Source organism: Pantherophis guttatus, chromosome 4 (genome assembly GCF_059756535.1).
Source record: "Pantherophis guttatus breed Tessera chromosome 4, ASM5975653v1, whole genome shotgun sequence".
Classification (NCBI taxonomy): domain Eukaryota; kingdom Metazoa; phylum Chordata; class Lepidosauria; order Squamata; family Colubridae; genus Pantherophis; species Pantherophis guttatus.
This window is the reverse complement of record NC_142066.1, coordinates 13,139,532-13,154,779: the sequence shown is the minus strand read 5'-3', so window position 1 is coordinate 13,154,779 and position 15,248 is coordinate 13,139,532. Positions and strand designations below refer to the sequence as shown.

The window sequence follows — 15,248 nt, the reverse complement described above, 5'->3', positions numbered from 1 at the left end:
TCCAGTTTTCTTGGCCAAGTTAGGAAAGTGATTTGCTTCATTCTCAGGATATTTGTTCTACTTCCTAATGCAACCTAGAACTTAGAGATCTCTTTGTGGTTTCCCACTGATGCTGTGTAATTTCCCACTCCCAGCAAGGATGGAAAAATGCATTTTGGGGTATTCAAGTGCTGTCCTATAAGTGATGGCTGGAAGAGGAAAAGGAGGAATGAATATAATGTCCTTTGTCCTCTCTTTCCATGTTTATCCTTTTGAAGTAGACCCGTGTCTGGTGGGAATCAGATTGATGCAAAGATGTATCATAGCATTGGGAAGTTAGATGCAGGATGTCAAATCTCCTGTGAGTTTGTCCTCTTGTTCACTTGCTGCCTTCTTATATGGCCTGATGGAGGTGCAGCCTTTCCTCCAGATCCCTGAATAGCAGCTTCCAACCCTTGTGACCAATAGTCCCATTGCCATTCCCAATATCCCTTAGAACATGACTACATTGATTTGGCATTCGGGCCTTGTAATCTTTCACACAGGGATGCTCTCTATTTGGAACAAGCTGTGTGGTTAGAATTCCACAAAGGAACCCAGACTCCTTGCTTAAATTCCGAGTACAAAGAGAAATCAGAAGACCCAAAGGATCCTTTCTTTAGAAGATTCTTTCCTCGATAAAGGTCAGTGGGGCTGAAAGGAAACCCACCGGAAGGATCCCAGTTGGATGTAACACTGACCATTTACCGCATTTCTGATTTAATAGTTATCCCGGTTCTCGCATGTGGTTGAGATATTGATCTATGTTCCCTACCGTGAATTATTCCAGCTAGAAAACAATAGATTTTCTATTTTGGCTTGTTTGCTAAAGAGCGTGAGTTAAGACAAAGGTTCTATGTTCTGGGTTTGTGGTATGTTCCTCCTTTGATCTACGTAAGTGAAAGCAAAAATGATCAGATCTTCAATCCCCAGAAGGTCTGAGCACGAAGCCACCCACAAGACTGTGTCTGCATTCTCCCTTTCCTGTGTTTCTGGGGACAGAGTTGTCCTGCCTGTTGCAGAGAAAGGAAGAATGATGGGAGATCTGGGGAGCAGGATCGTTGCCTTGCTGTTGGCCATCTCCACAGGTATCCTTCTCCTCTTATTTTTTTCCTCTATTGATGGAAATCATGCCCAGGCCTCCTTAAGGTGGTTTGGGAGCTGAAACTTTCAAAAGCCATAAAAAGAAAATCAGCAAAATCTTATCCTTCTTTCTTTCTTTCTTTCTTTCTTTCTTTCTTTCTTCTTTCTTTCTTTTCTCCCTCCTTCCTTCCATCCTTCCTTCCTTCCTTTCTTTCTTTCTTTCCTTCTTTCCTTCTTTCCTTCTTTCCTCCTTTCTTCTTTCTTTCTTTCCTTCCTTCCTCCCTACCTTCTTTCTTTCTTTCTTTCTTTCTTTCTTTCTTTCTTTCTTTCCTTCCTTCTTTCTTTCTTTCTTTCTTTTCTTTCTTTCTTTCCTTCTTCCTTCCTTCCTTCCTTCTTTTCTTTCTTTCTTTCTTTCTTTCTTTCTTTCTTCTTTCTTTCTTTCTTTCTTTTTTCTTTCTTTCTTTCTTTCTTTCTTTCTTTCTTTCCTTCTTCCTTCCTTCCTTCCTTCCTTCCTTCCTTCCTTCCTTCCTTTTTTTCTTTCCTCTTATTGCCTCATTTTCATTTATTGGTGGAAATCATGCTTAGCCAATTTTTGTTTCTTTTTATAGCAAGGCCTCCTCAAGGTCATTTTGGACCTGAATATTTCAAAAGCCATACAAAGAAAACCAGCAAAAGCATCCAGGAGAAAATTTATTTATTTAAGCACTTAATAGTGTAAAGGTAGGATTACAAACTTTGAATAATATTGGCTCCTTGGATATACAGTACTAAAGGTTTGGTTAATTAAAGGTTTGGAATTCCTTCCTTCCTTCCTTCCTTCCTTCCTTCCTTCCTTCCTTCCTTCCTTCCTTCCTTCCTTCCTTCCTTCCTTCCTTCCTCCCTCCCACCCTTCCTCCCTCCCTCCTTCCCTCCCTTCTTTCCATCCCTCCCTCTGATCCCCCCTCCACCCCTCCACCTCTCCACCCCTCCACCCGTCCACCCCTCCATCCCTCTATCTCTCCACCCCTCCACCTCTCCACCCCTCCACCCGTCCACCCCTCCATCCCTCCATCCCTCTATCCCTCCATCCATCTCCTTTCCTAATCCTCCCTTTCTATTACAGTTGTATCGGGTCAAGCTAGAGTCACCCAGGAGCACCAATTTCTTTCAATTAAGGAAAGAGACTCCATCCGTTTGAAATGCTCCTATTCGGAAACAGCTTCTAATCTTCAGTGGTACAAACAATATCCAGGAGGCCAGCCAGAGTTCATGATGAACTTGTATTCATCAAAGACTGTAACAAAGGATAATTTCGAGATGACTCTGGACACAAATAACAAGACCACCTCTTTGTATCTGAAGAACACTCAACTTAAGGATTCAGCTGTCTATTTCTGTGCATGGAGCACAGTGCTACAAAGACACCTGCTGGTTGTCACCAAAGATGGAGGGCAACCAAGAAGAGGAAATCGAGCTCCCTACTGGGTTCCCTTTGAAGAAAGATCAGGAAAACATCTTGAGCTACAGCTTCATAACCTGCTTCTTTCAAAAGGCAACTGAATTTCCTTCTTCTTTTTCCTTGAAAATGCTTTGCTTCTCACACAAGAAGCTTCTTCGGTTCTAACTGTCTGATGAAAAGCAAAACATTTCAAAGGGGGAAAAAAAACCCTAAGAAAACCCAGCTGCCTTTTGGAAAAGGCACTTTTGGGCCTACCACGACCTGGATGACTGAGAATCTCCACAGATAAACATCTGCTTCTTTTTCCATTTATGCCTGTTCTCCCATATTGATTCCTTTGTAAGTCATCTGCAAATTGCAGCAGATTGCCCAAGATAGAGGAATGATTCAAAGGTTCCTCACGATCAACTGAATGATCCCCGTGTCTTTCTCTTCCAGGGGTCCAATGTCAGGACCGAGTGGATCAGAAGCCCGTGGAAGTCATCAAAGAAGGAGAAGATTCCACCATCGCCTGTCAGTTCAGCTCCAGTAATGTCTATTTCATGCAATGGTACAGGCAATATCCAGGAGAAGGCCCTGCGTTTCTCCTAACGGCTTCATCGGGGAAATTGGAGAAACTCAGACACTTCAGTGCCTCTTTTGACAAGCAGAAAAAGGAGAGTCAGTTCAACATCACAAAAGTGCAGTTGAAAGATGCAGCAGTCTATTTCTGCGGGGCCCAAGATCCACACCAACACAAAGACACCTGCTGGCTGTACAAAAACTCTCTAAGGCTGAATAATTCTGTGAAGGGGAAATGAATCCCAGCTGGGGAATTGGGGATGTAGAGATGGACCAGCTGACCCAAAACAAGCCACGTGTGACTATAACTTGCATTGGTATCAACAGGAAAGTGAACTGAAGTATCCCAGAATCTTGCAAGAAAGAAGAAATCTACCAGGTGGACATTCCCACCACTGGAAAGGCTCAAGGTCACTGGAGATCCATGTGGATAAAAGTCACACCCTCATTTGCTAAAGCAAAACATGGGATTGCCCTACAAAGAGGGGGGGAAGTTATTTATCGAAGGGGTTGAAACAAAGTTTGGGGGTGGCGGAATTGTAGGGAAATAAATCAGATCCTGATGGCCTGATACTGCAAAACTCACTTCTTGGAAACGTTTGTGGCCCCATTGGAATGCGTAAATTGCATCATCCCATTTTGGTTGGGGAAGAGGTGGAATATTTTAGGTCTGGAGGAAACTGGAAGATTCCAATGATAGCAAGAAATTTTGCAAGATAACTGTCATAGCTTCTTTCTCCATAAGATACATTTATTTGCCTACTTTAGAGACATTTAGTTCCAGCACTTCCTAAGATGAGGATGTCTTTCTTTCTTTCTTTCTTTCTTTCTTTCTTTCTTTCTTTCTTTCTTTCTTTCTTTCTTTCTTTCTCTCTCTCTCTCTCTCTCTCTTTCTTTTTTTCTCTCTTTCTTTCTCTTCCTTCCTCCCTCCCTCCCTCCCTCCCTCTTTCTTTCTTTCTTTCTTTCTTTCTTTCTTTCTTTCTTTCTTTCTTTCTTTCTTTCTTTCTTTTCCTTCCTTCCTTCCTTCCTTCCTTCCTTCCTTCCTTTCTTTCTTTCTTTCTTTCTTTCTTTCTTTCTTTCTTTCTTTCTTTCTTTCTTTCTTTCTTTTTCTTTCTCACTCTCTGTTTCTTTTTCTTTTTCTCTCTCTCTTTCTCTCTTTCTCTTTTTCCTTCTCCCTTCTCCCTCCTCCTCCTCCCCGCCAAATTTATGTCCTGTCAATAACTGAATATGACACACAAAATGTAAAATACTCCATAACAGAGTTCCCAAACATACATATGCCCAGACACTTCATCCTAATGAGGTACAATGTGCTTGTAAGAGTTTAGGTAGGTGCTGGGATGGATTGCTTGAATGCCCATCATCCTTTTTCATATATTTGTTCAGCAGGCAGGCAGGCAGGCAGGCAGGCAGGCAGGCAGGTAGGCAACTAAGCTCCTGACCATTACTCTAGCTAACACATAGGGCAATCCCAGAACAGGGCCCAGTGGTATTGTTAAGGAATTTAGCCTGGCAAGGGGGAAATGGGTCAATAACCCGAAACAAATTTTTACACGTTCATGTCAACTGGTGCTGAGAGCATCTGACAGAGGAGGCAGTGACTGACTATGGTCTGCAGCACCCAGAGACACCTTGTGAGGTTAAAAAAAGAAAGGATGTGAGAGGAGACAAAATAATCCCACCCAACTTGTCTCCAGACTGAGGGAATGACTGTCCTGGCATTGAGTTCACCTCTGGCCTCATGGTAGGCATCCCCCAAAGTAGTAGTAGTAGTAGTAGTAGTAGTAGTAGTAGTAGTAGTAATAATAATAATAATAATAATAATAATAATAATAATAATAATAATAATAATAATAATAATAATTTTATTTCTATACTGCCCTTCTCCCGAAGGACTCAGGGTAGTGTACAGCCTATTAAAAGCACAAAGACAGACATCAATTTAAAAATAATTAAAATTATTAAATAATTTCGGCTCAGATTTAAAACCCCAAATTTAGGGAGCCTGGATAGCTCAACAGACAGAGCTCTGTAATTTAACACCAGCTGTCTGCAATTAAAGTAAGATTGAATCTCGCCAGGCTCAAGGTTGACTCAGCCTTCCATCCTTTCTAAGGTAGGTGAAATGAGGACCCAGTTTGTGGGGGCAATAAGCTGACTTTGAATAAAATATACAAAAGAATGAAGGCTATTGCTTAACGCATTGTAAGCCGCCCTGAGTCTCCGGAGAAGGGCGGCATATAAATCAAATTAAAAAAACAACAAAAACCACCCAATTTAAAATCATTACATCGATAGCCCAGCCTGGCGGAACAGCAGGGTCTTGAGGGCACAGCGAAATATGCGGAGGTCGGAGATCTTACGCATTTCCGGGGGCAGTTCATTCCACAGGGCAGGAGTTCCCACAGAGAAGGCCCTCCCCCTGGGTGTCGCCAGCCGACATAACTTGACCGATGGCACCCTGAGGAGACCCTCTCTGTGGGAGCGAACTGGCCGGTGGGAGGCTATTGGTGGCAGAAGTCGGTCTCGAAGGTACCCGGGTACTATGCCATAGACTGCAGATAGCTATTCAGATGGCATTGCATTGCAAATTCGGGGGTGCAAATCTCCAAACCTTATTGATTTTCATTCATTTAAGAAAATTAATATGACCCCCCCCTCCAACTCAATCAAGGTGTTTCCAGACAAGCTTAGAGAAATAAAAAGCCCAAACAATCCCCAATAAACTTCCACATCTGTGGTTACAACAATCAAACCGATCAATTGGTTGGCTCCAAATCATGCTGGAGTCAATATTCAAATCCCAGCTATGCATATTCTTGCTATTGCAAATACTATTTAGATTTATCTATTTCTTACTCATTCTGTCACTCTGTCAAGGACCTTGGAGTACTCATTTCTAAAGATCTAAGTGCCAGAGCCCACTGTAACAACATTGCCAAAAAGGCTTTTAAGAGTTGTTAACCTAATCTTGTGTAACTTCTTCTCTGGTAATGTTGTACTACTAACTAGAGCATACAAAACATTTGCTAGACCAATTCTTGAATACAGCTCATCTGTCTGGAACCCGCACTGCATATCGGACATAAATAGAATTGAGAGAGACCAGAGATGTTTTACGAGAAGAGTCCTCCATTCCTCTACCCGCAATAAAATACCTTATGCCACCAGACTCCAAATTTTGGGCTTAGACAACTTAGAACTACGCCGACTTCAGTCTGACCTAAGCATAGTACATAAAATTATCTGCCACAATGTACTTCCTGACAATGACTACTTCAGCTTCAATCACAACAATACCCGAGCAAATAATAGATACAAACTCAAGGTAAACCGTTCCAAACGCGATTGCAGAAAATATGACTTCAGTAACAGAGTGGTCAATGCCTGGAATGCACTACCTGACTCTGTAGTTTCTTCCCCAAACCCCCAAAACTTTAACCTGAAACTGTCTACTGTTGACCTCACCCCATTCCTAAGAGGTCTGTAAGGGGCGTGTATAAGTGCACCAGCATGCCTACCATCCCTGTCCTAACATTCCTTTTTACCTACTCTTTTCATGTATTCAAATTATGTTTATACTTTTACGTTATCTTATATATGCTTGACAAATAAATTTATGATTATGATTATGATTATGATTATCAGGTCTAGTGCTCCTTCGAAAGGAACCTCAATAAAATGTGACAATCACTTTTGAAGTTAGAGAGGTAGACATGATACGGCCTCTGCTCTCTCCTGTCGCACCAGCCAAAGGTTAGTGGTGGATTGCCCCCGGTTTGGACCGGTTCGCAAGAACCGGTAGTTAAACCAATGGGAGGCCCCGCCCACTGACCCGGATGTCATCATCAGTGATCTGCACATGCGCAGAAGCAAGGTGCGTGTGCGAGCAAAGTGAGTTGTGAACCGGTAGTAAAGGTAAGTAGAACCCACCCCTGCAAAAGGTCCTTGCAGTTCATAGATAGAAGGATACCAAAGCCTAAAATGGCCACCGAGCAGTGGTGGCTTGCTATCGATTTGCCCCAGTTTGATGTCCACCCACCCACCTGGACGTCATAAAATATGATCTGTGGATGCACAGAAGCTTCGAGCGAACTGGTAGCAAAGATAAGTGAAATCCACTCCTGCCACAAAGACCTGGATATCACTCACCCATGACCATATCATCAACCCTCTTAGCAATGGAAGAAGCCCGAAAACACTGCTTATTTTAAAGCTGACTTTAAAATGTATCTGCTATGGGTTTGGGATGAGATGACAATGGCATGAGGACATGACATAAAATGTTTTTCGAGGCATGCGGGATGAACCTTACAATCAAATGACTCAATAGGAAATGTTGGGGATTACAGGCCTATTTTGTTGAATGTGGGTTTTTTCATCTTTTTTTTCATCTTTCTCCCCACAAGAGGGCAATGGACTACAACCAGATTCTAGTAAAGATCTGTCAACTGGGAACTCTTCTAAAAGTTTTCTCCCTCCTCTTGACTCCACTGGTTCTCTGAACTTGATAGGACAGATCATTACTTGAAGTAGAAATAATAATCCTAATATCTGGTGTCAAAAGGATAGAGAGACATATCTTCAGGGAGAGATACCTGTATTTTTCAGAGTTTAAGACACAGCGGACTATAAGACTTACCTAAAAAGGTGCATCTTATACTCCGAAAAATATGGTATATCTTCTTAGCATGGTGGAAAGCAAGGGAAGAAGACGTGAGTCTTGTCAGTTTTTCTTTCCCACAGTCCTATCAAAAGAGTAACGTAGGCTAATAATGTCCTGTAGATGAGCTTCACCTCTGGTGCTGAAGAGGAAACAGGCTCCAGTTTTCTTGGCCAAGTTAGGAAAGTGATTTGCTTCATTCTCAGGATATTTGTTCTACTTCCTAGTGCAACCTAGAACTTAGAGATCTCCTTGTGATTTCCCACCGAGGTAGCAACCCAACCTGATGGTGTGTAATTTCCCACTCCCAGCAAGAATGGAAAAATGCATTTTGGGGTATTCAAGTGCTGTCCTATAAGTGATGGCTGGAAGGGAAAAAGGAGGAATGAATATAACGTCCTTTGTCCTCTCTTTCCATGTTTATCCTTTTGGGGTAGCCCCGTGTCTGGTGGGAATCAGATTGATGCAAAGATGTATCATAGCATTGGGAAGTTAGATGCAGGATGTGAAATCTCCTGTGAGTTTGCCCTCTTGTTCACTTGCTGCCTTCTTATACGGCCTGATGTAGGTGCAGCCTTTCCTCCAGATCCCTGAATAGCAGCTTCCAACCCTTGTGACCAATAGTCCCATTGTCATTCCCAATATCCCCTAGAACATGACTACATTGATTTGGCATTCGGGCCTTGTAATCTTTCACACATGGATGCTCTCTGTTTGGAACAAGCTGTGTGGTTAGAATTCCACAAAGAAACCCAGAATCCTTGCTTAAATTCCAAGTACAAAGAGAAATCAGAAGACCCAAAGGATCCTTTCTTTAGAAGATTCTTTCCTCGATAAAGGTCAGTGAGGCTGAAAGGAAACCCACTGGAAGGATCCCAGTTGGATGTAACCCTGACCATTTACCGCATTTCTGATTTAATAGTTATCCCGGTTCTCACATGTGGTTGAGATATTGATCTATGTTCCCTACCGTGAATTATTCCAGCTAGAAAACAATAGATTTTCTATTTTGGCTTGTTTGCTAAAGAGCGTGAGTTAAGACAAAGGTTCTATGTTCTGGGTTTGTGGTATGTTCCTCCTTTGATCTACGTGAGTCAAAGCAGAGCTGAGCAGATCTTCAATCCCCAGAAGGTCTGAGCACGAAGCCACCCACAAGACTGTGTCGGCATTCTCCCTTTCCTGTGTTTCTGGGGACAGAGTTGTCCTGCCTGTTGCAGAGAAAGGAAGAATGATGGGAGATCTGGGGAGCAGGATCATTGCCTTGCTGTTGGCCATCTCCACAGGTATCCTTCTCCTCTTATTTTTTTCCTCTATTGATGGAAATCATGCCCAGGCCTCCTTAAGGTGGTTTGGGAGCTGAAACTTTGAAAAGCCATAAAAAGAAAATCAGCAAAATCTTATCCTTCTTTCTTTCTTTCTTTCTTTCTTTCTTTCTTTCTTTCTTTCTTTCTTCTTTCTTTCTTTTCTCCCTCCTTCCTTCCATCCTTCCTTCCTTTCTTTCTTTCTTTCTTTCCTTCTTTCCTTCTTTCCTTCTTTCCTCCTTTCTTCTTTCTTTCTTTCCTTCCTTCCTCCCTACCTTCTTTCTTTCTTTCTTTCTTTCTTTCTTTCTTTCTTTCTTTCTTTCCTTCCTTCTTTCTTTCTTTCTTTCTTTTCTTTCTTTCTTTCCTTCTTCCTTCCTTCCTTCCTTCTTTTCTTTCTTTCTTTCTTTCTTTCTTTCTTTCTTTCTTCTTTCTTTCTTTCTTTCTTTCTTTCTTTCTTTCCTTCTTCCTTCCTTCCTTCCTTCCTTCCTTCCTTCCTTCCTTCCTTTTTTTCTTTCCTCTTATTGCCTCATTTTCATTTATTGGTGGAAATCATGCTTTGCCAATTTTTGTTTCTTTTTGAAGCAAGGCCTCCTCAAGGTCATTCTGGACCTGAATATTTCAAAAGCCATACAAAGAAAACCAGCAAAAGCATCCAGGAGAAAATTTATTTATTTAAGCACTTAATAGTGTAAAGGTAGGATTACAAACTTTGAATAATATTGGCTCCTTGGATATACAGTACTAAAGGTTTGGTTAATTAAAGGTTTGGAATTCCTTCCTTCCTCCCTCCCTCTCTCCCTCCCTCCCTTCTTTCCATCCCTCCCTCTGATCCCTCCCTCCACCCCCCCACCCCCCCACCTCTCCACTCCTCCACCCGTCCACCCCTCCTTCCCTCTATCCCTCCATTCCTCCATCCCTCCATCCCTCCATCCATCTCCTTTCCTAATCCTCCCTTTCTATTACAGTTGTATCGGGTCAAGCTAGAGTCACCCAGGAGCATCGATTTCTTTCAGTTAAGGAAAGAGACTCCATCTGTTTGAAATGCTCCTATTCGGAAACAGCTTCTAATCTTCAGTGGTACAAACAATATCCAGGAGGCCAGCCAGAGTTTATGAATATCTTGTATTCATCAAAGACTGTAACAAAGGATAATTTCGAGATGACTCTGGACACAAATAACAAGACCACCTCTTTGTATCTGAAGAACACTCAACTTAAGGATTCAGCTGTCTATTTCTGTGCATGGAGCACAGTGCTACAAAGACACCTGCTGGTTGTCACCAAAGATGGAGGGCAACCAAGAAGAGGAAATCGAGCTCCCTACTGAGTTCCCTTTGAAGAAAGATCAGGAAAACATCTTGAGCTACAGCTTCATAACCTGCTTCTTTCAAAAGGCAACTGAATTTCCTTCTTCTTTTTCCTTGAAAATGCTTTGCTTCTCACACAAGAAGCTTCTTCAGTTCTAACTGTCTGATGAAAAGCAAAACATTTCAAAGGGGGAAAAAAAACCCTAAGAAAAGCCAGCTGTCTTTTGGAAAAGGCACCTTTGGGGCAACCATGACCTGGATGACTGAGAATCTCCACAGATAAACATCTGCTTCTTTTTCCACTTATGCCTGTTCTCCCATATTGATTCCTTTGTAAGTCATCTGCAAATTGCAGCAGATTGCCCAAGATAGAGGAATGGTTCAAAGGTTCCTCACGATCAACTGAATGATCCCCGTGTCTTTCTCTTCCAGGGGTCCAATGCCAGGACCGAGTGGATCAGAAGCCCGTGGAAGTCATCAAAGAAGGAGAAGATTCCACCATCGTCTGTCAGTTCAGCTCCAGTAATGTGTATAACATGCACTGGTACAGGCAATATCCAGGAGAAGGACCTGTGTTTCTCTTAATGGTTACATCGGTGGAATTGGAGAAACGCGACCACTTCAGTGCCTCTTTTGAGAAGCAGAAGGAAAGTCAGCTGAACATCACAAGAGTGCATTTGAAAGATGCCGCTGTCTATTTCTGCGCAGCTGGAGATACCCAGCAACACAGAGGCACCTGCTGTTTGTACAAAAACCTTCTAAGGCTGAGCAGTTCCGTGAAGGGGAAATGAATCTCAGCTGGGGAATTGGGATGCAGAGATGCACCAGCTGACCCCAAACAAGCTGCATGTGGGTACAACCTGCATTAGTATCAACCAGAAAGTGAAAATGAAGCATTCCTGTGGTGTTGCAAGGTGGGAAAATAGTGATAGAAAAGCACCAAGGAAAATCAGACGTACCAGGCATTTCAAATGGGTATACGGATTTATTTCAATTTAAGCTGTCTACAAGAATCTGAGCTACTAAATTTCCAAGGAAATTGGAAGTAGATAATAGCCAGTGGAATTCAAGGTGGGCTGGACTTAGATCTCTTGTGGGCACAAAGGGACTCATCACCGATGGTGTATTTGACCTCTCCCTAGGGCTCAGCCTGGTCATCTCCTACATCGATATATCCAAGGACATTCCCACCACTTGCAAGGCTCAAGTACATTGGAATTCCTTGCGCATGAAAGCTACATCCTGATTTGCCAATCCAAAGCATTGGCTACGAAGTTAGTCTATAAGTAGTGGGAAGTCATGAAATTATTGCTGGGACTGGTACTTTTTATTTGTTTTTTAATCCTGTGGAACATGTGCAGGGATGTGGTTGCCACCTTGTCCACCCTATGCCTCAGAACCCTCTGGAGATAGCCACCTCAAATAGTGTCTCTTCTGGCATAGTACTCTGATGCAACCTGAGATTTATTGGTATCCTATGACACTGGTTCGCCATTGAGAACATCATTGCTGTTGTTTTGTTACATTGCTTTAAGTTTTGTGAGAGTCAGGAGTTTTATAACTCATGCAAAGGACTCACCACAATTATATTTCACCGTGGGTCAACGAAAATTGAACATTGTGACCTGAAGTTCGAACCCAACTTGATTTTGTTAATTAGCACTCAAAATGGGCTTTTTTTTTTCCTTCAATGTTTTATTTGTTTTATTTATATAACATTCAACTTTCATCAGACAGTTTGGTCTGGGTACAATTAGTTTTGAACAATCATAATACACTTATTTGTTGTGGTATTCATCACTGGATAATATAATAATATAATAATAATATAATATATTATATGGTATTCATCACATATGAATGTGATGTGGTATTCATCACATATGGATAATATAATAATATAATAGTAAAATAACCATAATACTTAACATCATCTTCTTTAACAACTCTCCGCTTTGGCATTTCCTTCTTATATATCTCCTCCTTTTTCACTTCTGTTTCTATTGTCTAGCCATTGATAAAATATATCCCATATCAAAAAATATTCAGTTTCTTCTTTATCCTTAATAGTAAGCGTTAGTCTATCCATTTCTGCACATTCTAATATTTTCTTAATTACATTCCCCTCAGGCGGGATCTCATCATTTTTTCATTGTTGCACAAATACAATTCTAGTTGTGGTTAATATATGCAACACCAGATATATAGTCTTTTTATCATATTTTTCTAGCAAAATGCCCAACAGAAATCTCTTTGGTTTCAGGCCTATATGTTGCTTTGTCATTTTTTTCCAACACAACTTGACTTTGCTAATTAGCACTCAAGATGGTCTGGGTTCTTAATTCTCCACTACCATAGCTAATAACAATTGATAAATCATTAAAAAGCATTGTAATTAACACCAGCTGTCTGCAATTACTGTAAGTTCGAATCTCACCAGGCTCAAGGTTGACTTAGCCTTCCATCCTTTCTAAGATAGGTAAATTGAGGACCCAGTTTGTGGGGGCAATAAGCTGACTTTGTATAAATATACAAAAGTATGAAGGCTATTGCTTAATGCATTGTAAGCCACCCTGAGTCACCGGAGAAGGGCGGCATATAAATCAAATTTTTAAAAAATAATAATTGAGAATTATGGATTCTGCATATCCTCGATTAAGAATGGCTAAATATTTATCTACAAATCCAATGTGAAATTTATTTAAATGTTCTGCCCTTACTCAAAGCAGTAAACACTTCACGTGAAGTATTAGTACCGCTTTATAAAACCTTAGCAAGACCGCACCTGCACCCAGTTTTGGTCACCACATTACAAAAAAGATCTTGAGTCTTTGGAAAAAGTACAAAATAGAGCAACTAAGATGATTAAATGTCTATGGAGATTCTCAGTCATCCAGGTCGGGTCTAGGACATTTAGTCTCTGACTTTTCATTCTCCTCGGGCGATTCTCCCTCGACTTATCTCCTCAGCTGGCACACCTCCAGTCATTTGCCGTGAGGAATGGGCCACCGGCCTCTTCCTCCCAGATCCTTTGACACGGCCCATTCGCAGAAAGAGGGTTCGTCCTGGGTGTTCCGTCCTCTGTGACAATTAGCTGAGGTGGCGCAGTGGTTAGAGTGCAGTACTGCAGCTACTTCAGCTGACTGCTAGTTCAGCAGATCAGCGGATCAAATCTCACCGGCTCAAGGTTGACTCAGCCTTCCATCCTTCTGAGGTGGGTAAAATGGAGGACCCAGATTGTTGGGGGCAATATGGTATTTAGTATACTGTCTTTGGTGTAAGCCGCCCAGAGTCCTCGGAGAGCGGGCGGCATAGAAATATGAATAATAATAATAAAAATAAATTAGCCCCCAACCAATTGGCTAGAGGGGGTGTAATAGAAATCCAGCCAAAGGAGAGAGGTGTAAAAGAATTTTCCAAAATGCCTTCCTTCCTTCCTCTCTCTCTCTCCCCCCCCCCAAAATACAGGGAGGAAAGTTGGTTTACTCGGAAGTAAGTCTCACTAAATTCAATGCTAGGATTTAAATCCAGTGAAAGGAGAGAGGTGTAAAAGAATTTGCCAAAATGCCTGAGTTCCTTCCTTCCTCTCTCTCTCTCCCCCCCCCAACCAATACAGGGATATTTTTTACTGAGCAGGCTAAAAGCCTTCCTCCCTCCCTCCCTTCCTTCAACCAGTTAGTTAACCAAGTCTGGAAGGGTCCAATAGAAGAGAATTTTTCCTTCCTTCCTTCCTTCCTTCCTTCCTTCCTTCCTTCCTTCCTTCCATCCATCCATCCATCCATCCATCCATCCATCCATCTACCCACCATAACAGCATAACATGGCAACTAGCCATGTTTGAGGCTCCTCTAGAGGGGTGGAGTTCCAAAAAACAATGTCCATCTTCCTTTTGTAATGCTCTCTACATGGGGCTCCCCTTGAGGAGCACCCGGAGGCTCCAGCTGGTCCAGAATGCAACCGCACGAGTAATAATGGGGGCGACTCGTCGCTCCCATGTAACACCCATCTTGCGTGAGCTGCACTGGCTCCCGGTGGTCTTCCGGATGCACTTCAAGGTGTTGGTTACCACCTTTAAAGCACTCCATGCCTTAGGACCTGGTTATCTACAGGACCGCATTCTGCCACCGATTGCCTCCCACCGACCAATACGCTCCCACAGAGAGGGCCTCCTCAGGGTGCCATCAGCCAAACAGTGTAAGCTGGCGACCCCAAGGGGGAGAGCCTTCTCTGTGGGGGCCCCAGCCCTATGGAATGAACTGCCCCCGGACATACGAAGGAACCCTGACCTCCGTGCCTTCCGGTGCACTCTGAAGACCCTATTATTCCTGCAAGCTGGTCTGACAGGATAAAGGTTTTTAAATTGGGTTTTGATAGGGGTTTTAAAATGATCTTAGTTGGATGTTTTAAATTTGGCCGAATGATTTAATTATTTTGATAAGCTTTTAATTTTTCTTGTACATTGTTTTTATCATGGCTGTTCACCGCCCTGAGTCCTTCGGGAGAAGGGCGGTATCCAAATATAATAAACTAACTAACTAAACTAACTAACTTTATTTTATTTTATCCCACCTTGATTAGCCTGGTCTCTGCTCAGTAACAGTGTCCCTATATTGATTGGGGGTGGAGAGAGAGAGAGAGAGAGAGAGAGGAAGGAAGGAAGGAAGGAAGGAAGGAAGGAAGGAAGGAAGGAAGGAAGGAAGGAAGGAAGGAAGGAAGGAAGGCATTTTGGCAAATTCTTTTACACCTCTCTCCTTTGGCTGGATTTAAATCCTAGCATTGAATTTAGTGAGACTTACTTCCGAGTAAACCAACCTTCCTCCCTGTATTGGTGGGGGGGAGGGAGAGAGAGAGAGGAAGGAAGGAAGGAGGTCAGGCAT

At 42.3% G+C, this 15,248-nt stretch overlaps 2 gene segments (V, D, J or C); both read left to right on the top strand.

Moving 5' to 3' along the window:
- The first annotated feature begins 1,001 nt into the window (after window positions 1–1,001).
- Window positions 1,002–3,662, top strand: LOC132709934 (T cell receptor alpha variable 30-like). The segment is given in 2 exon segments: window positions 1,002–1,106; window positions 2,978–3,662. Coding segments are annotated over 2 exon segments (417 nt in total).
- Window positions 3,663–8,478: 4,816 nt separating this feature from the next.
- On the top strand, window positions 8,479–12,140 carry LOC132709936 (T cell receptor alpha variable 30-like). The segment is given in 2 exon segments: window positions 8,479–9,046; window positions 10,804–12,140. Coding segments are annotated over 2 exon segments (414 nt in total).
- Window positions 12,141–15,248: the final 3,108 nt, after the last annotated feature.